Source organism: Octopus sinensis, linkage group LG10 (genome assembly GCF_006345805.1).
Source record: "Octopus sinensis linkage group LG10, ASM634580v1, whole genome shotgun sequence".
In the NCBI taxonomy this organism is placed as follows: Eukaryota; Metazoa; Mollusca; class Cephalopoda; order Octopoda; family Octopodidae; genus Octopus; species Octopus sinensis.
In genome coordinates this window covers 70,322,915-70,344,033 of record NC_043006.1, presented here as the reverse complement: position 1 = coordinate 70,344,033, position 21,119 = coordinate 70,322,915, and the positions used below count along the sequence as shown (strand labels likewise).

The window sequence follows — 21,119 nt, the reverse complement described above, 5'->3', positions numbered from 1 at the left end:
ACAGCCTGCTCGAGTAATTAACGTGTAAGTGGCTGAGTAGTGTGTGACAAGGCTGGCCCTTTCAAATACAGGTACAACAGAAACAAGAAGAAAGAGTGAGAGAAAGTTGTGGAGGAAGTTGTTGTTGACAAACAACAGCAGTAATTTTATTCAGCTGAATACACGTCATTGATTGGTTGAAATTACTGAAATACAACTTTAACAAGAAATAACTTCCAAAATACAGAATTTTCTCAACAATGCCAAGAGCAAAAAAAATGTTTTATGTGACACAGTCTACCAGTATACGAAGTTTGAAAGTGTTCAGTTAGAAAAAATAAATCTGTCGGTCAAAAGATAAAAATCTCAGTCGAGTACTTCAGTTAGTATAATCGACAATGTTCCGTTCGCGAAATTTTTTTTCCTACGAGAGTTCCGGACCCCAGTTACAAACTCATTTGCATGCAGCCAATCAGAGCTCAAGTATCAAACTAATTTATGAGCGCACAACAAGTGATAAGCTAAGGTCATTTGGGTAAGGAATGACCATGCTTCTTTTCTCTTTTGACAATGCTTCCTGATCTTGTTCTTGTTTCAACCATGGCTGTCTCTGCGTAGTTATTTGTGTTGTTGTTTACTTTCTAAAACAGTAAGGGGAGAGGGTTGCTAGCACATCACCTTCTACCCACACTTTCCCCAACTTTATCATACCAAAATCCGATAATAGGTATAGATGTAAATCTATCTAATTACTTGTCTCCTTCTAAAATTATGCATAACTTGGCGATCGGTCGACTTAGAACACCGTCCTTCGTTTTAAATTTACTTGGTAGAGTGTGTTTGTTAACTTGATAAGATCAAGGTGAGCTCAGATTAAATGTATGCAAATGAGCTCATTACTGGGGTCCGGAACTTTCGTGGGAAAAAAAATTTCTCGCCGTTTACCCAAATCTAATGTCCTGAACTTCTGGTTAATAACAATATGACAAGCTACAGCTGAAGCTGTTACCGGTGTTTTGTTTTATTAACTCCCTTTGAGCTATCACTTTCTATAACATTAAGTAATAATACTCCGAATATGCATGTTGTTGTTGTTAATCGATATAAATATACGAGGAAAATATCCAGAAGTACAACAAATCTGCTTACTGAGCATGTAAGTCGAGCCTACCTTTTCTTTAACTATTAATAATATATTAGTTATAGCTATGATGGTAGTTTCTAATTCCTTTAAAAGGCCTAGTGCCCGATAAAGGTTTAACTAGAGTAACTTATTATCAAATTACAAAATATTAGCTACGATCAGATATTTTTTTTTCCTCGAGTGTATATTTATTTTTCCTTTAATACTTAACTAGTTCAGCGGTACACAAATGGATATATACGCCTAATAGGCATATAGTTACACAAATGTACAGAATACGAACACCTTGTGTTTAGTGTTACTGTTACACTGAAATGGGTTAAACTAAATGTTTGATGCACCTCTCCAATTAAATCAAATAGTTCAATACCACAGAAAGTTATGAAAATGGAAAATATATACAATCTGAAGAAGCTCCATATTTCGTAAAGGACCCGTTCGCACCTTGGAAAAGAAATCACATCGGCGATCTTCCCCCTCTTGATGTTTTCATAGCGAAATATCGGTGAGTCTTTTATCGCAAATAGTTGTTACGTGGTAGCAGGGCGTGCTAGAAATAGCAGCCAAGTCTTTCTTTTCCGGGGAAAAGGAGCCGTTTACGGGTGATTTCGATGTCGCATTCGTGGAAAGCATGGTAAATATTTCGTAATCTGTATAGAAATTTGCAGCGATGTTTCGTTTTATATCCATCAGAGGGAACATGGCATTAAAAAGTGAAAGGATTTTCTTAGAAATAAAACGAAACTGATACAAATTTGATGTAACGAAATGATAGCTAAACATTTTTCCGTAAAATAATTTTATAATTTTTTAAATAATAGATTAAAATAACTTGATAGACTGGGTAAGACTGTCATAGATATTCAATTGTAAGACACTTTATCAAACGTGTTGGTTCATTTCAGCCACACCACTGAATTATGAATTAATCTCAGAGATGCAAGAGAGTTAATTCAGATAACCTGTTTGTTATAATTCCTCTCAGTCACCTCATGGATCCAACTAGAGTGTGATGGAGTTCTTTGTACAGCTGGATGCCCTTCTTGGCACCAACCTCTAGCTGATTCCAAGTGAGATGATAATCTCCACATCTGTCAAATGATTTGATTGTGTGGAGAACTAGAAACAAATGATACTGAACTGTGCCTATTGTTTACAAAGATCATGCAACTTGATGAGATGTGGGTAATTGTTCAGTTTAGTGATATTAAAAAAAGTAAATAAAAATTGAGTGGGAGATAACTAGTAAAGGGACATACATAAGTCAACATAAATACTAGTTATTATTTACTTTAGAATTGATCAGAATGGCACATGGTAGACCAGCGGGACCTGTAGTTCATTGTTTCTGAAATTGAAATCCACAACCGTGAATCAGTCTTGGAAATTATCACCCAATTAGCCGAATCATGAGACAAAATTCTTTAGTGGTTGGCACGGCATCGACTAATTATGAATTTATACCTATGCAAAAATTGTAATTCGTCATGTTACCTTACTACAGTATTTGTTGTTTAACAGTAAGTTGACTGATGTATGGCCCTTTACTAGTTATCTCCCCCTTAATTTTTATTTACTTTTTTTAAATATTACTAAACTGAACAATTACCGAGATGTGTTAATAAACCTGAGCATATTTTCATTGTGGGCTGCAAGCAACCTGTCAGTGATAAAGGAAATATGAAATCATACACACACACACACACACATTCTTTTACTTGTTTTAGTCATTTGACTGTGGCCATGTTGGAGCACTGCTTTTAGTTGAGCAAATTGACCCTGGGACTTATTCTTTGTAAGCCTAGTAGTACTTATTCTATCAGTTTTCTTTTGCTGAACCGTTAAGTTATGGGGGATGTAAAGACACCAGCATCGGTTGTCAAGAGATGTCGGGGGAGAAACACAAACACACAGAAATACACACACACACACATATACATTCAGTAGATTCGCTTTCTGGATCATAGAATGAAACCTCATCAAATCAAAAAAATATCTGTATCTCTCTCACTATAACTTTTTCTTCATCACCTCCTCCAGTGCTTCCTCCCCTCTTAAAAGTTTTTGTTCAGCTGTAAAGAGCTTGCCAAAACTGAACTCACCTATGCTTGTGCCACATAAAAAACACTACTCCCTCGCCTGTGCTTGTGCCACATAAAAAAACGCTAAGTCCACTCTGCTGAGTAGTTGGTGTTAGGAAGGGCATCCAGCTGTAAAAAATCCCACCAAAGCAGTCACAGAGGTCTCGTGCAGGCTTTGGCCTGGCTGGCTCTTATCGTACTGTCCCACCCATGCTAGCATGGACCACGGACATTAAATGATGATGATGATCTTATTTCTAATTTTGATAATTTGAGTAAGTTTTTTTGCACAATCGTAATAATCATTGTGTTTTGCATATAAACCAAAAATAGCATAAATGTACATATTAGTACTTCTCAACGATTTTTATCTCATGCCACACTAATTTTTGAAAAACACAAAGTGCATCCACCATGAACAAAGTATATATCATCATCTTCTATTTTTATTTCTAATGAAACTAAAAGCAAGTTTCTCTAAAATTATATTTCTATATCATCCACTGCATTCACCTCTATCCATCTCCTTTTGCACATTTGCAAACTTACCTACTTGTTTATCTTGTCCAATCTCTTGTATTACTTTTCTCATGGTCACCTTCCTGAGACTGGAGATAACACCCTGACACCTCTTCACCACCTTCTTCTCTAATTTCGAGCTTGGGTAACTATGTATCTTCTCTACGGCTGGACACCCGTTCCTTGCTCTCCATCATGCTTTAACCTCTGCTTGCACAGAGCCGCCTCCAGTACTACATCACACTCTGTTGAAGAGTCTTGTCTTGCATGTTACTAGATGACCTCACTAGTACCAGTATCTTGTTAAAAGCTCTCAGTACACTCTGTAAAGTGGTTGGCATTAGGAAGAGCATCAGGCCATAGAAATCATGCCAGACAGTGGTGCTTGCCATTGTCCTCTTTATTGCCAGCTGCTGTTGAACAATCCAACCCGATGATGATAATGATCTTTTATCTTACTTTTTATCTATTTTGGCATGCATTAAATGTTTTAACAGGATCCAGTGGATTGAAGGAGTGTATCACACTCCACATGGTTTCTATAACTGGATGTCCTTTCTGATGCCAACTATTTTACAACATACTGGGTACTTTTATTATGGTACCAGCATTAGTGCAGTTATCATGTAGCTTGCAAGACTAAACTCCCCTTTGACTGAGTGGGGCTACAGTTGAGAGGGATATGATTTTGTGCTTGGAGACGAGAGGTTAAAATATGAAAGAAAAGACAGAACAGAACAGGATCCTTGCTGTTGAAGAAGAACATGGCTACTCACATAGAAAAGTGGATGAGAAGTTTTAATTAAAAGTTTATTGTAAGATTTGTAAATTTGTTACTTAGACCCCATTCTGAAGTCCCACATTCTGCCAAAATATTGCCATGCTCCACCTTGAAGAACAGGTCTTAAAACAAACTTAAATACTTTTTCACTAGTCACCCACAGTCTACCTCTTCTGTTTGTTGTGAAACTTCAAAACTTAGTTTGTAGAATCGTTTTGTAGTACAGATTCTCTGGTGTTCCATAGTGAAATCATGCCAGGTGGGAGAAGGGAGTAAGGCTTTGTCAAACAGATTTCATTTTTATAAGAATGAAGTTTCTAATTTTGTTGTACTTCCAATTTCTGACTATTATTTGCACGTTGTTTATTTCCACTTCAGAGCAATTGGTGTTTATCCCCTTTGAACTTGCCAAGCAGTTGCTGTGATCACTTGAAAACCATACTACTTTGGATGTCTTGAGAAAGTAGTCCTAATTGTTTTGATGTTAAGTTTGGGAGATTTTCACGTTCCCCCTTCATCATAAACTCTCTGACCAGATAACCAGCAATGTGGTTTGTTTCTTTCTTAATTTTCAACTTCTTGTTGCAACAAGGTTTATGCCTCAACCCATTGTGTTATGTAATAGACTGCTGTACTAGGAGCATTACTTTGAATCCAGAACAGTTAAAACTTGACCTGAGAACTATGCTTCATGGTCAACATTTAGCTTGGGAAACAGTTGCTAATCATGTCATTTCCCACTTTTCAGAGCAGACACCCATGAAAGCTTTAGTACTGTCGTTTCACGGAGAGACTGGAACAGGTAAAAATTATGCAAGTGAAATTGTAGTTAAAAATATATTCCGTATAGGGATGAAAAGTAGTTTTGTGCATGTCTATCATGCTGCAGTTCATTTCCCTCATGTATCCATGTCTCATATTTATATTGAAAAGTTAAAGACTGAAATTAAAAATGCTGTTTATTTATGTCCAAGAGCAGTTTTTATTTTTGATGAGTTTCATTTAATGCCACCAAATGTTATTGACATCCTCCAAGTTTACTTAGATTTCCATCATAAAGTGGACGGCATCGACTTTCGTAAAGCTGTATTTATATTTTTATCTAATCTTGCTTCGGAGAATATCAGAACATTTACTATATCGCAATATCTGAAAGGTATTGATCGACACGATATCAAACTACGAGACTTAGAATCCAGCATTGCACACACTTCACTCACTGAAAAGGGAGGTTTTTATGGTAGTGATCTGATTAAAAGTCATGTAGTGACTGCCTATATCCCCTTTCTGCCTTTACAGCGTAAACACGTAAAACTATGCATCCATGATGAACTGCAACGACGTAATATGGGCAAGATCTACACTGAAGAATTTATTGACAAAATATTAATAGAATTACATTTTGTAAACAGTTTTTCAGAGACTGGCTGTAAACGTGTTTTTGAAAAAGTGGCTTTTGCTCTCGTTAATGAAGAACTATGACATTGATGGCTATTGCTCTATTCGCAGTTTTTACCACTGAAGATATTTAAGAATGTTTTACTGCTCTGTAAAACTCTTCACTTTATCGAAAAAATAGAAGAAATTTATTTCACCATTGGACAATGCTGTTATTTGTATTAAAGTCCTTTTTTTTTAACGGTGTTGTGTTGTGCATCTTCTTTGACTTTTGTTCATGTGTGTGTGTGTGTGTGTGTGTAATTATATTTTAAGGATGCGTTTGTGTCCTGCAAGAATGTTTAAACAATTTTCTTGCAAATAAAAATAATCCTTTCAACTAAAGGCACAAGGCCTGAAATTTTGGTGGAGGGGACTAGTTGATCACATCAACCCCAGTGTTTCATTGGTGCTTAATTTATCAACCCTGAAAAGATGAAAAGCAAAGTCGACCTCGGTGGAATTTGAACTCAGAATGTAAAGACAGATGAAATACCACTAAGCATTTTGCCCAGCGTGCTAACGTTTCTGCCAGCTCGCTGCCTTATCCTGTTTGGTGTATTGATTAGGTTATGAGTTAACTTGTGATTTGTAAGTTGATTATACCTTTTATGAGGGAGATTTGTGTTGACATTGTCTCTAACTGCACACACAATTGAGAATCTTGGTCTTGCGTTTTGCATAAATACATTGTTACCATTGTTATCTTTCTAGCTACTCCTACCACCCTTATATATTGTGAGATAGCTATATATCTTCTCTATAGCAAGGCCTCTCTGCCTGTCCCTCAATCATACTTTAGTGTCTCATCATCATCATCATCATCATTTAATATTCGTGTTCCATGCTAGCATGGGTGGAACGGTACCACAAGAGCCGGCCAGGCTGAAGCCTGCACCAGACTTCTGTGACTGTTTTGGAAGGATTTTTACAGTCGGATGCCCTTCTTCCCACAGCTCTCCTCATCCATACGTAGCACATGACCATTCCAGCACAGTCATCTCTCTTGCACACCACACCTGATGCTTCTTATGTCCAGCATTTCTCTCAGGGTGCTTACACTCTGTCGTGTGTTGACATTGACATTATACATCCAGCAGATCATACTAACTTCATTTCTTTCGAGCCTATGCATGTCTTCAGCAGTCATGGCCCATGTTTCACTGCCGTGAAGCATGGCAATTCACACATACATTGTAGTGTCTGTGTTTGTTCCCCCACCATCACTTGCCAACTAATGCTGGTGTGTTTATGTCCCTGTAACTTAGTGGTTTGGCAAAAGAGACTGATAGAAAAAGTGCTAGGCTCACAAAGAATAATTCCTGGGGTCAATTTGTTCGACTAAAGATGGTGCTTCTGCATGGCCACAGTCAAATGACTGAAACAAATAAAAGAATAAAAAAATAAAAGAATATCTCACGTCAGAACCAAAATAAACTCAAATTTGACCATTGCAATCAAGAAAGAGCCACAGAATGAGATTTATGTTTCCAGCCTGATATGTTTAACACATCAGGTTAGAAACATGCCTTTAACTTCTCTTCACAACCAGAAATTTCTACATTTTTTTCTTTCTTATTTCTACTGTTTTTATCAAATTGTGTCTGTCTGAATTCTGGTGATTATCTTTTGATTAATATTTAATTATTCATTGTTACCCACTTGTCTGTCTGTGATCACTTTACTGGGTAAACATCATCATCATGATCATTATTTAATGTCCATTGTCCATGCTGGCATGGTTGGATAGTTTGATCAGGGCTGGCAAGCTGGAAGGTTGTACCAGACTACAGTCTGATTTGGCATGGTTTCTACAACTGGATGCCCTTCCTAATACCAACCGCTCCAAAAGTGTAATGAGTGCTTTTATGTGCCGCTGGCATGGGTGCCATTTGTATGACACTGGTATCTGCCATGACTGCGATTTTGCTTGGCTTGATGGGTTTTCTCAAGCGAGCTCAGCCAGTTTGCCTCCCTGAGGCCCAATGCTTGAAAGGAACTCATCCACTTTGCCTCCATGAGGTCCAATGCTTGAAAGGAGCTCAGCCACTTTGCCTCCGTGAGGCCTAACACGTGAAAGGAGTTCAGCGACTTTGCCTCCATGAGGCCCAATGCTTGGAAGGTGCTCTTCTCCAACACTTCTAATTTTATCCTTTCTTCAGCTCCCATTAAAGGACCCCTAAAGCAAATGAAAAGCTGCAATATTCTATATGTATATATAAATCTATTTTTCTATATAATAATAGCCAATATGTTGGCTGGTTGGTTTATTTCTTCAGTCTTACCTTACTGTATATAGAGTAAATGATAATTAATTTAAGAGGTGGAGGATGAGTGCACATACTAAGCTTGGTGGAAAGCAATGAGTAAAAGGATACCCTACACATACCCATACAGTAAGAGAGAAAGAATCATAGAGACTGAAGAGGAGGAGAGGAAATTAAGGACAGAGTATTTATGGGAGGTGTTCAAATTTTACAGAGATAAGTTTTTGCTAGGATAGATTGTGATTATGTCGATGAAATATAGGAAAAATATATATTTATTTTAAATATACAAATGTTTTATTTCATTTTATTTTAAGGTAACAAATATTTTTCTTTTGAAAAAATTAGTATTCATTTAATTATTTTGCATAATTGCCTAAGAAATTTGATAAAAAATTAAATCTCAGTTATTGTATTTATGCTATATTTCTTGATATTACCCATAGTGGTAAAGTATACTTCCAAAAATACCTTTCATTTGATGGATAACACTCTAGTATATATATCATTCAGAATTGTGTGTAAAGCTATATATATAATTGCGGTTGATGCCATTGCTGCCTGACTGGCCCCCATGCCGGTGGCACATAAAAAGCACCCGCTATACTCTAGGAGTGGTTGGCGTTAGGAAGGACATCCAGCTGTAGAAACATTGCCAGATCAGGTTGGAGCCTGGTGCAGCCTCCTTGGTTTCCAGACCTCAGTCAAACCGTCCAACCATGCCAGCATGGAAAACGATGATGATGATTATGACGATGAATCTGGTAGCTGGTAGCACGATCGTGAAATGTTGGGCCTCACAGAGGTGATGATAAGTCCTCAGTCAAACCATTCAACTCATGCCAGCATGGAAAGCAGATGTTAAATGACGATGATGATGAGACCAATACTTAGTTATCATTAAGCTAGTCTTAGGAACATAAATTGTGACTAAGATTTGGTGGAAGATTTTAATTCAGAACTTTTGAAAACAAGACGTTTGTACTACAGAGCCAGAGGCAGTTTCAGGCAGGTTGGTATCAAAAGGGTTAAAAATAGCATGGTGACTTTAACCCTTTTGTTATCATATTCCTGTTGAGATGCTCTGTGTTTCTTTCAATTAATTTTAAGTATAACAAAGAATTTAGTAAAATAACTTAGTTATTATTCAGCTAGTGTTAGGAACATAAATTGTGACTAAGGTTTGGTGGAAGATTTTCATTCAAAACTTATAAAAATAAAGCGTTTGTACTACAGAGCCAGAGGCAGTTTCAGCCAGGTTGGTATCGAAAGAGTTAACCTATGTTACCAACACCACCTTAATAATGGCAAAGTTGTTACTAGATTCTTCATTTTTTTTCAGAAGTAAATTAAATGAAGGTTGTGTATTTTATTAGAAAAAAATTGTATGGATATTGTAGTTGTGATACCCATGCCGGTGGCACATAGGGCCTCACAGAGGAAATAACAAAGACCAAGACCTCAGAGATATGCTGTGACTGTGAAGACCTGACAAATGAAGTGAGTTCATGGCTCGCGGGACGGCCTGCTGTGCTAACCTTGGATCGTAGAGTGACCCGCTGTTCTTGAGGAGACCTGTTGAGTCAAGTACATCAACACAAAATCCAAATAAAAATCAAATGGAAATTGTAGTTAAGATACCTGTGCAGATGACACGTAAATAGTGTCCGAACGTAGAAGATGCCAGTGCCACCTGACTGGCGTCTGTGTTGATAGCACGTAAAAGCACCAACTGATCATGACCGTTTGCCAGCTTCCTCTGGCCCCTGTGCCGGTGACACGTAAAAAACACCCACTACACTCATGGAGTGGTTGGCGTTAGGAAGGGCATGCAGCTGTAGAAACACTGCCAGATCAGAGTGGAGCCTGGTGCAGCCTCCTGGCTTCCCAGACCTCGCTCGAACTGTCCAACCCATGCTAGCATGGAAAACGGATGTTAAACGATGATGATGATGATGGTAATGAAAGATTTGCAAAGGCTGGAGTTAAATGGGTTGGGTTATAATCCATTGGAGGCACCATGTTAACCTACATGAAAGGCAGACAACAGATAAGTTAAGAGGGTGATTGGGTATTAACTGTTCAGCTGATGGATGATGCAGGAGATAGTTGTGCTGTATTGGAAAAAATTTGTGGAAGGATCAGTTCTTCAAATGTATTTTTATACAAGAGATATTGGAAAGCTGAGACAAGTGGAAATATACTTATTTCTTTATTACCCACAAGGGGCTAAACATAGAGGGGACAAACAAGGACAGACAAAGGGATTAAGTTGATTACATCAACCCCAGTGCGTAACTGGTACTTAATTTATCGACCCCGAAAGGATGAAAGGCAAAGTCGACCTCAGCGGAATTTGAACTCAGAATGTAACTGCAGACGAAGTACCGCAAAGCATTTCGCCCGGCGTGCTAACGTTTCTGCCAACTCGCTGAAATTGTCCCTTTTGTCCTTGCATAAAAAAAGATATTGATCATAAAGGCCAACACAGACCCTTTTAAAGCTTATAAATACTTCTGATTGACCTACTTATTTTAATAATTGAACCCTGGTAATTCTTTTGGGTGAGTAATGCTGCAAATGCTGCTGTTTTTTTTCTCCCTCTTCAAGCTGTGACCCTACTTTAGTCTACATTTTGCCCTTTTGTTCATGTTCATCTGCGTACATACACCCACATGACGTTTGGAAGTACCCTTGTTCACATCTATACACAGGTATATGCACATAAATACCACCACTAGTATTAGAATGTAAGCCAACTCCGTGAGCAGTGACCTTAATAGCATCGTCTAATGGGATTATGCTAACCTTGTCTCTTACAACAGCAACAAAACACAAATGCTACTCTTTTCAAGCAAACATCATCACATTACATTTCTCTTAATCATGAGTCGCACTCAGGGAGAGCCCTCAAACTCACTCCAGTTGTTGGGTCTATCACTGGGTCTCTCAGTGAAAGCTTATCTTTAGCATATCTAGGACTGTAACCCAAGGACTGGCTGTTTACTTCAAGACCAGAAGATACTTCAGCTTCCAACAGTTATCAATATTCTTATGTGCTCAAGGCCCACAATAGAGCATTTCCCTCTTGCCCAAGATGGTGTCATTGCTATACTAGACCACATCTAGAAATGAGCTTCCTAGGTGGTTGTTATAAAACCACTCACAGACATGTTCCAACCTCTAATCAACAGGCACACTGTCTCTTTTCTCTGTCTTTCTACAGCAACTGTAATGGCTTCTGCTCCTCAGAATATGGCCTCATGCTACCTTTACATAGGTAATCATACATTATTTACATTTGACGGTATATGGCATAGTGGTTAACAGCACAGGCTACTAAACCCCAAGATTCTGAGTTCGATTCCAGGCAATGACCTGAATAATAATAATAATAATCATCATCATCATCACCATCACATGCTTTATGAACTGTGTTATACTATTACACAAGCCTACATGTCGTGGTATGGCATATATTAAAGTAACGTTAAATAAATATTTCTTTACAACTTCAATCACTGTTCTTCTTCCATCTTGCACACTGGCAAACAACACCTTTACAACAACTGTTACAATTGGTGACCCCCAACTTCACGATTTTGATTTTATTTTACTTGGGTTGACGAGTCTTCTCAAGCATAGCATATTGCCAAAGGTCTCGGTCACTTGTCATCACCTCTGTGAGGCCCAACATTTCAAGATCATGCTACCAGCTACCAGATTCATCATCATTATCATCATTGTTTAACATCCGCTTTCCATGCTGGCATGAGTTGGATGGTTTGACTGAGGACTGGCAAGCCAGGCGGCTGCACCAGGCTCCAATCTGATCTGGCAATGTTTCTACAGCTGGATGCCCTTCCTAATGCCAACCACTTCAAGGGTGTAATGGGTGCTTTTTATGTACTACCGGCACGGGAGCCAGTCAGGTGGCCCTGGCATTGATCACGTTTGGATAGCACTTTTTACATGCCACCGGCACAAGAGCCAGTTAGGGGACACTGGCATCGACCACATTCAGATGGTGCTTTTTACATGCTACCGGCACAGGTGCCAGTCATGGGGCACTGGCATCAACCACATTTAGATGGAGCATTTTGTGTGCCACCGGCCTGGAAGCCAGCCAGGTGGCACTACACAATAAAGGTGGTGAGAAGAGAAGAGACAATTAAGATATGATTACCTATAATACAGTTAAGAGATGAGGAATTACCTTACTCTTTACTCTTTTACTTGTTTCAGTCATTTGACTGCGGCCATGCTGGAGCACCACCTTTAGTCGAGCAAATCGACCCCGGGACTTATTCTTTTGTAAGCCCAGTACTTATTCTATCGGTCTCTTTTTGCCGAACCGCTAAGTGACGGGGACGTAAACACACCAGCATCGGTTGTGAAGCAATGCTAGGGGGACAAACACAGACACACAAACATATACACACACATACATATATATGACAGGCTTCTTTCAGTTTCCGTCTACCAAATCCACTCACAAGGCATTGGTTGGCCCGGGGCTATAGCAGAAGACACTTGCCCAAGATGCCACGCAGTGGGACTGAACCCAGAACCATGTGGTTGTTTAGCAAGCTACTTACCACACAGCCACTCCTGTGCCTATATTTTCCTTTGACGGATATTCGTCCTCATCTTGTTTGTTGTTAACACAATGTTTTGGTTGATATACCCTCCAGCCTTCATCATTATTTTTATAGTTTGTATATTTTATAAATGCAAAGCAGCTCCGTGGAGGAATCGACATAAGCTTAAATAATAAACCGCAATAGGTGAACTGTGATTTGGTGAGGGATTACTGTATGAATGTATGGCCTAGTGGTTAGGGTGTTGCACTCATGATCACTAAGATCATGGGTTCAATTCCTAAACCTGGTGGTGTGTTGTGTTCTTGAGCAAAACACTTTGTCTTATGTTATTCTGCAATCACTTTGATGCTTGACGCATGTGCACCTGTTCAGGCAACATTGATTTGATGGAGAGAGTGAGCTGTGTGGCATGAAGATTTGATCTCTATAAACTAACCATTTGTGCAGGTCATTTGGCAAAAGCTGAACACCTCATACGTTGTCTTCAACGGGAGAGTCCATCATATGTACAGGGTGGCCCAAAAGTAGCTTTACAGTTATCATGTAAGCACTTTAAATTTCTTTTAAAACATCTTATTACATTTAAATTTCTATCTTACAATTAACTAAATTAGCATAGAATAATGGTTACATGTTTTTTAATAATTAAGATCTAAACTGTTAATATATGAATGCGAAAGAGATAGTTGAATAACTGTAAACCTACTTTTGGGCCACCCTGTGTGTATATATATATCAGATAAACTTACTTGGAAATGAATGCGTGGCATTCAATCAAATAATAATACAAATAATATATATATATATATATATTATATATATATATATGGTTCTGGGTTCATTCCCACTGCATGGCACCTTGGGCAAGTGTCTTCTACTATAGCCTCGAGTTGACCAAATCCTTGTGAGTGGATTTGGTAGATGGAAACTGAAAGAAGCCCGTCGTATATATGTATATGTGTGTGTGTGTGTGTGTGTGTGTGTATGTGTATGTTTGTGTGTCTGTGTTTGGCCCTCCCCCAACATCACTTGACAACCGATGCTGGTATGTTTACATCCCTGTAACTTAGCGGTTCTGCAAAAGAGACCGATAGAATAAGTACTAGGCTTACAAAGAATAAGTCCTGGGGTCGATTTGCTCGACTAAAGGTGGTGCTCCAGCATGGCCACAGTCAGATGACTGCAACAAGTAAAAGAGTACATACATATATATATATATATATATATATATATATATATGCATGTATGTATACATACATTTATATATGTATGTATATCTATGTATATGTGTATGTATAAAAACAACAATACAACAAAATGTTTAATCTGTTTAACACATCAATATTTCTACGCAGCACAATAAATATTATTCCTTCACTAGGAATAGCGTACCTAGTACAGGAATCTATACTAGGAAAGATAATTGTCCTTTATTTGGCAAACTGAGTCATGTTGATGCTGTATGGATTTTTAGAATTGAGACTTGTTAATTCTTTGTTCATTGTCTTCCTTCCTCATCAGGTCATTGCTGGATCACTTCTCTCTAACATGTCAACATTTTAAACTGTCATTTCCTTGTTTCCCCACCTCGCTTTGTTTTTTTTTTATAATTTTTTGGGGGAACAAGGGTGGGGATTTCTTCCTCACGCTACTTCCCATGCTAAGTGCCAAGCACTTAAGAAACTTAACAACTTTTCCGAATTAGCTCTTCACATCTCTCTGCCTGTCTGTCTGTCCGACCTTCTGTCTGTTTGTTTACTACTACTACTACTACTACTGCTGCTGCTGTCATGACCACGACAATGATGACAATGACCACCACCACTACCACCACCACCACCACCACCACCACCACCTTCACCACCACAACTACTAGTAATAATAATAATAATAATAATAATAATGATAATAATAATGCTTTCTACTAAAGGCACAAGGCATGAAATTTTTTGGAGGGGTGCCAGTCAATTAGATCAACCCTAGTATGCAACTGGTACTTAATTTATTGACCCAGAAGGGATGAAACACAAAGTTGACCTCGGTGGAATTTGAACTCAGAACGTAAAGACAGATGAAATACCGCTAAACATTTCACCCGGCGTGCTAACAATTCTGCCAGCTTACCACCTTAATAATGATAATAACAAGAACTACAACAACAACAACAGCAACAACAACAATAATAACAATAAGTGTTATCATGTACATTGTTTTGTCTTGGTATAAAAGATGGGCTACAGTAAATATTCTGCCCAATACCACAAATTTGCTTGTCAGTTGTTTGACCATAACCAGTTGAGCATGTCCCTTAGTGGCTGATGATATGTGCATCTCTGATCACGAGCAGAAATAGTGGGGGAGCATCATAGCCACGTATTGAGAGGAATTCTTTGGGGTTTGAATAATTCACCTTTGGAAACCTGGCCGGTTCATTCAACATCCTTAAACAATCCTTATTCAGGGACCTTATGAGCGGGATGGGCTACTCGACCAGAAGAAAATTCTAACTGGGCCCCCACCTGCAAGGTCATGTGCTCTTTATCTTGATATGAGATCACCATTTCATGCACATTTGGTTGTGATGCATGTGCCTGGTGTACCCTTATCAGACAGGTAGTCATGATGGGTATACTGAGCTTTGTATATTTTACCCCAGTGTCACTTTGATGGCATGCACTGTTCTCTCACTCAATAATAATAATAATAGTAATAATAATGATAATAATAATCCTTTCTACTATAGGCACAAGGCCTGAAATTGTTGGGGAGGAGGCAAGGCAATTACATCGACCCCAGTGCATAGCTGGTACTTATTTCATTGACCCTGAAAGGATGAAAAGCAAAGTTGACCTTGGCAGAATTTGAACTCAGAACGTAGCAACGGGAGAAACACTGCTGATGATTCTGCCAGTTCGCCAATGAAATGGTGATGATTTCTTTTATTAGCCACAAAAGCCCAAGACTTTGAGGACCAAAATGGTGTGGGGTTACATCAATAAAATTCAGACACAACAACAATAAAGATATGACACAAAATATGAAAATAGAAGTAAAAAATAATAATAAATGAATAAATAGAATTTCCAATTGCCTGACCATCCACTTAGAGCAATTTGGGAAAAACCTTTCCACAAGATGACCTAGATGACTGTACTATCTCCAAAGCATCTGAAGTGCCCTCTTCCAGTTTCTTTCCTCCTACTTACTCTTTTACTGGTTTCAGTCATTTGACTGTGGCCATGCTGGAGCACCACATTTAGTCGAGCAAATCAACCTCAGGACTTATTCTTTGTAAGCCTAGTACTTATTCTATCGGTTGCATTTGCCGAGCCGCTAAGTTACGGGGATGTAAACACACCAGCATTGGTTGTCAAGTGATGTTGGAGGGACAAACACAGACACACAAACATATACACACACGTACATATATATATACATATACGACTGGCTTTCAGTTTCCGTCTACCAAATCTACTCACAAGGCTTTGGTCAGCCCAAGGCTATAGTAGAAGACACTTGCCCAAGGTGCCACGCATTGGGACTGAACCTGGAACCATGTGGTTGGTAAGCAAACTACTTACTACACAGCCACTCCTACACCTTAGGAAAAAAACCCCAAAAAACACTCAGAGTGGGATCATCCAGTCTCTCATCCATTTTTCAATAAACACACAAGAAGGCCACATCGGCCTCTCTACACTAACCTTCCTCTTCAAACCATGATCATGATCATCGTCATCATTACCACCACCACCATAATCTTCCCCATCATCATTTAATGTCCCTTGGTTTGCAAAGAACAGGTGAACCAGAGGGTTTTGCCAACTTCTATGTCTGGTTTGGCATGGTTTCTACAACCAGATGCCCTTCCCAAGAGCGGACCCAAGGGAGGTGGGAGGAGGCTGTGGAGACGTGCCCACCACCATCAAGAAAAGAAATATGCCCTTCTAAATAATTTTATTACGCCCCTTTCTCCTGGAATTGTATTCCGTTCCCTTTGAAGAATTTCTGGGGCTGTGCCTGTTTCCTTACATCAACCACATAAGGGGATGGTGTAAGTCAATTACATCGACTTCAGTGCTCATCCCTTTTTCTTATTTAATCAATCCCGAAAAGCAAAGTTGACCTTGGTGGAATTTGAACTCAGAATGTAAAGACAGAAATACTGCTAAGCATTTTGCCTGCTGTGCTAACGATTCTGCCAGCTCACCACTGAAATAATAATCTTTTCTGCTATAAGCACAAGGCCTTGAAATTTTGTTGGTGGGGACTAGTTGTTTACATTGACCCCAGTACTCCACTGGTACTCAATTTATCGACCCCGAAAGGATGAAAGGCAAAGTCAACCTCGGTGGAATTTGAACTCAGAGACACTGAAATAATAATATCGGTTTCAAATTTTGGTACAAAGTCAGTAATTTCAGGGGTCAAAGGATAAGATGATTACATCAACCCCAGTTCTCAACTGGTACTTAACTTATTGACCCCGAAAGGATAAAAGGCAAAGTCGACTCTGTGGAATTTGAACTCAGAATGTAAAAACAGACGAAATACATTTCACCTGGTATGCTAACAATTCTGCGTGGCACCTTGGGTAAGTGTCTTCTACTATAGCCTCGGGTTGACCAAAGCCTTGCGAGTGGATTTGGTAGATGGAAACTGAAAGAAGCCCGTTGTATATATATATATATATGTATGTATGTATGTGCGTGTATATGTATGTACGTGTATATGTTTGTGTGTGTGTGTGTTGCTTGACAACCGATGCTTGACAACAACGTCCCCATAAGTTAGTGGTTCAGCAAAAGAGACCGATAGAATAAGTACTAGACTTACAAAATCGCCTGGGGGCGATTTGCTCGACTAAAGGCGGTACTCCAGCATGGCCGCAGTCAAAATGACTGAAACAAGTAAAAGTATAAAAGAAAACAATAAACAATTCACCTCCTTGAGTTGGAAAGTTGGGGGCGCTGGGAAACCTCTCTAATGGTTATTGAGGCACACCAGCACGCTTGCAACGTTGCCGCGGGTGATGACGAGGCTGATGCGCAGGAATAGCCAAGCGCCCTCTCGACCCTCACCAATTACCTCTGCTAGGTGAGTTGGGTACTACTTAAGAAGAGTGGTCCTGGTGCGCGCACTCGCATACACGCGCTAGCTAGACGTGACCAGTTGATCCTACAACGGTTACCTAGCGAAGTAAATAAAACACAAAATAAATAAATTTTTACACAAAATAAATAATTTCTTAAAACAAAGTAAATAAAACAAAAAACACAAAGTAAATAATTTTTTTAAAACAAAGTAAAACAAAAACACAAAGTAAGGATCGACTAGTGACGACTAGCTAGCGCGGATGCACGAGTACGCGCACCGGGACCACTCTTCTTAAGTGGTACCAGCGAGTTGCCAGTGAAGACAGGAATCTATTGAGCATTATCGAAAATAAAAAAAATAATATAAATTCTGTCAAAGACATTTCGCTTCAAATTTGGTAGAGAAAACAGTCAATTTTCTCAGCTCAGTATATTAGCAGTTGTTTATTTTATTATTCGTCCCCGCTGGGAAGGACGAAACGCAAAGTTGACTTTGGTAGGATTGGAATATAAAATCATGAAAAACAGATACAAAACATTTTGTCAGCCGTTCGACCTGTTCTGTCACTGTCACTAGACGTAATATTCAATTTCACTATGTCTCCAATCAAATTTTAGTTAATTTACGTTATAGGTAACTTCGAAAAAGATATGAACATTACTGAATCTATCTCGCTCGTCCACTGGGAACCTGAAAGATGAAAGAAAGAGAAAGAGGAAAAAAAAGACCGTGCGCGAAAAATAGTGATGCAGGGGAGATAATTGAGATGTTACTGTATTTTTCATTCCTATTTCTGTCATTGTTAAGTTATCCATAACACTGTCTCTCTATCTTTTTCTCCCCCTCTTTCCCCTTTTTCTCTCTTTGTCTCTCTCAGCCTCTGTCTCCCATGAATGAGACACATACGTTATCATTCTCTCTGCCCACCAGTTAAGGATATTTTCATAATTATTAATTATAAAACTAAAACTGAAAAAGAACTCGATGCAAGGGTACAGTCAGTTGACGACATCGACTATTGCTGAATCTTCGAAGTTTCTGACAGTATATATACACGTGTGTGTGTGTGTGTGTGTGTGTATCGTCTATCTGGATGTTTTGTTGTTCCGTTTTGCGTTCTTGTCCCATTTTGTATTTATCATATAAATACAAAATGGGACAAGAGTAAACACATAAATGTGAAACAAGTGGAAAAAAGAGTACTCAAATACCAGGGGTAGAGTAATATGCTTTATTTAAAAGCAGCAGAAATTCAACAAAACCTGTTACTCGGTGTTTCACGTTCCCGATGAACGGGAACGTGAAACTCCGAATAACTGGTTTTGTTGAATTTCTGCTGCTTTTAAATAAAGTAAAAAAAAAATATATATATATATATATATATACTTACATATAAGTGAACAAAGTGTACGTACGCCACTGTATATATATATATATATATATATATATATATAGGAAAAAAGCAACAAGAATGGATTAAAATCTCGGTACAATTGTACGAAACAATTGTACCGAGATTTTAACCCATTCTTGTTGCTTTTTTCCTATTTGTAATCACCCCACTTGTCGTATGGTTAACACCATATAGATTTCCGGTGCATCCTAGTTAAGGACCATATTCATGTGAATTCATTAGAATTCACTTGAATCTCAATTATTTAAACCGTATATATATATATATATATATATATATATATATATACGAGGGGCGTTCAATAAGTAATGCCCTTGACCTACTTCCCATAGCAGTAGAGCAACGACACTTGGCACAGTTATTAGTCTTTTCCTACATAGGAACTACTCAGAGTTATGCATTTCTCCCATCGTTTGATACAGCTCTGGAGACCGTTTTTGTAGAAGACCCCAGCTCGGTCCTCCAACCACGACGTGACTTCAGAAATCAAGGCTGCATCATCTGGGAAACGCTTTCCTTTCAAAATCAACTTCATGGCTGGGAAGAGGTGAAAATCAGAGGGTGCAAGGGGAGGAGTTCATAGCTGCACGCCTGTGCTTCTGATCTGGCGACACGCGAGTTGTGGACCGGAGCGTTGTCCTGCAGGAGGAGGATGCCTTTGCTGATCTTGCCCCGCCTCTTGATTTTGATAGCTTCTCTTAATTTCCTGAAAAGTGAAGCATAATAGGCTCCTGTAATTGTGGTACCCTTTGCCAGGAAATCTGTCATCACTACTCCGTCCTGGTCCCAGAAGACTGTGAGCATAACCTTGTCAGCGGAGGGCTGCACCCTTGCCTTCTTTGGAGGAGGTGAGTCACGGTGCTTTCACTGCATTGACTGGGCTTTGGTCTATGGATCATAGTGATGGACCCAGGTTTTATCCTGTGTGATCAGTCTTTTGAAAAATTTTGACTCATCTTCTTGGCACATCTCCAAATTCATCATCGAGCACTCAACGCGTTCTTGCTTCTGGAAAGGTGTGAGCAACCTGGAAATCCATCTGGCAGACACCTTTTGCGTATGCAAATGGTCATGAATGATAGTTTCCACAGACCCGGTACTAATCTTGACCTTATGGGCTATTTTGCGAATAGTTATGCGTTGACCTTCCAAAATGGCAGCCTCAACTTGACGGACAGACGTCTCATCAACGGCAGAAGGGGGCGACCAGATCTGGGAGCTGTTTCCACAGAGTTCCGACTATGTTTGAATTCACAATGCCAGCGTTTTACAAGGTCATATGATGGGGCATCATCACCATAAGTTACTTTCATTTCATCAAAAGTCTCCCGTGGTGTGCGTCCTTTCAAATACAAAAACCAGATCACTGCTCGACACTCAACAGGCTCCATTTCACACTTGACTCAGTTCAAACACCTGTAAATCAGAAACCACAATTAGTTCAGAGCTGTAATTCGCCACTTAATCTATAGAGGTATAAATAAGTGCACATGCAAAATTTCAGCTAGATCAAACAACTGCAAGTGGGTCAGGGGCATTACTTATTGAACGCCCCTCGTATATATATATATATATATTATATATATATATAATATATATATATATATATATATATATATATATTATATATATATATATATAATAATAATACAAAATGGGACAAGAACGCAAAAAGGGACAACAAAACATCCGGATAGACGATACATATATGTTTTCTTTGTATCTGGATGTTTTGTTGTCCCTTTTTGTATCACCTAGCTGTCCGGATGTTTTGCGTTCTTGTCCCATTTGTGTGT

The 21,119-nt window shown here is 38.9% G+C and overlaps 1 protein-coding gene across 3 annotated transcripts; it reads left to right on the top strand.

Annotated features, from left to right (window-relative positions):
* Positions 1-895: 895 nt before the first annotated feature.
* Positions 896-6,143, top strand: LOC115216510 (torsin-1A). Of its 3 annotated transcripts, none has more exons than XM_029785946.2 (2): positions 896-1,135; positions 4,883-6,143. In XM_029785946.2, the coding sequence occupies exon 2, from the start codon at positions 5,051-5,053 to the stop codon at positions 5,984-5,986; it is 936 nt and encodes a 311-aa protein (XP_029641806.1). In that variant the 5' UTR covers positions 896-1,135; positions 4,883-5,050; the 3' UTR covers positions 5,987-6,143. The 3 variants fall into 3 exon arrangements, with proteins under 3 accessions (XP_029641806.1, XP_029641807.1, XP_036362672.1); XM_029785947.2 differs by lacking the exon at positions 896-1,135 and adding an exon at positions 1,194-1,628; XM_036506779.1 differs by lacking the exon at positions 896-1,135 and adding an exon at positions 1,680-1,757.
* Positions 6,144-21,119: the final 14,976 nt, after the last annotated feature.

Excerpts from the sequence above, each read along its gene's own strand:
- LOC115216510 (XM_029785946.2), top strand. The coding sequence starts at position 5,051 with ATGTGGTTTGTTTCTTTCTTAATTTTCAACTTCTTGTTGCAACAAGGT.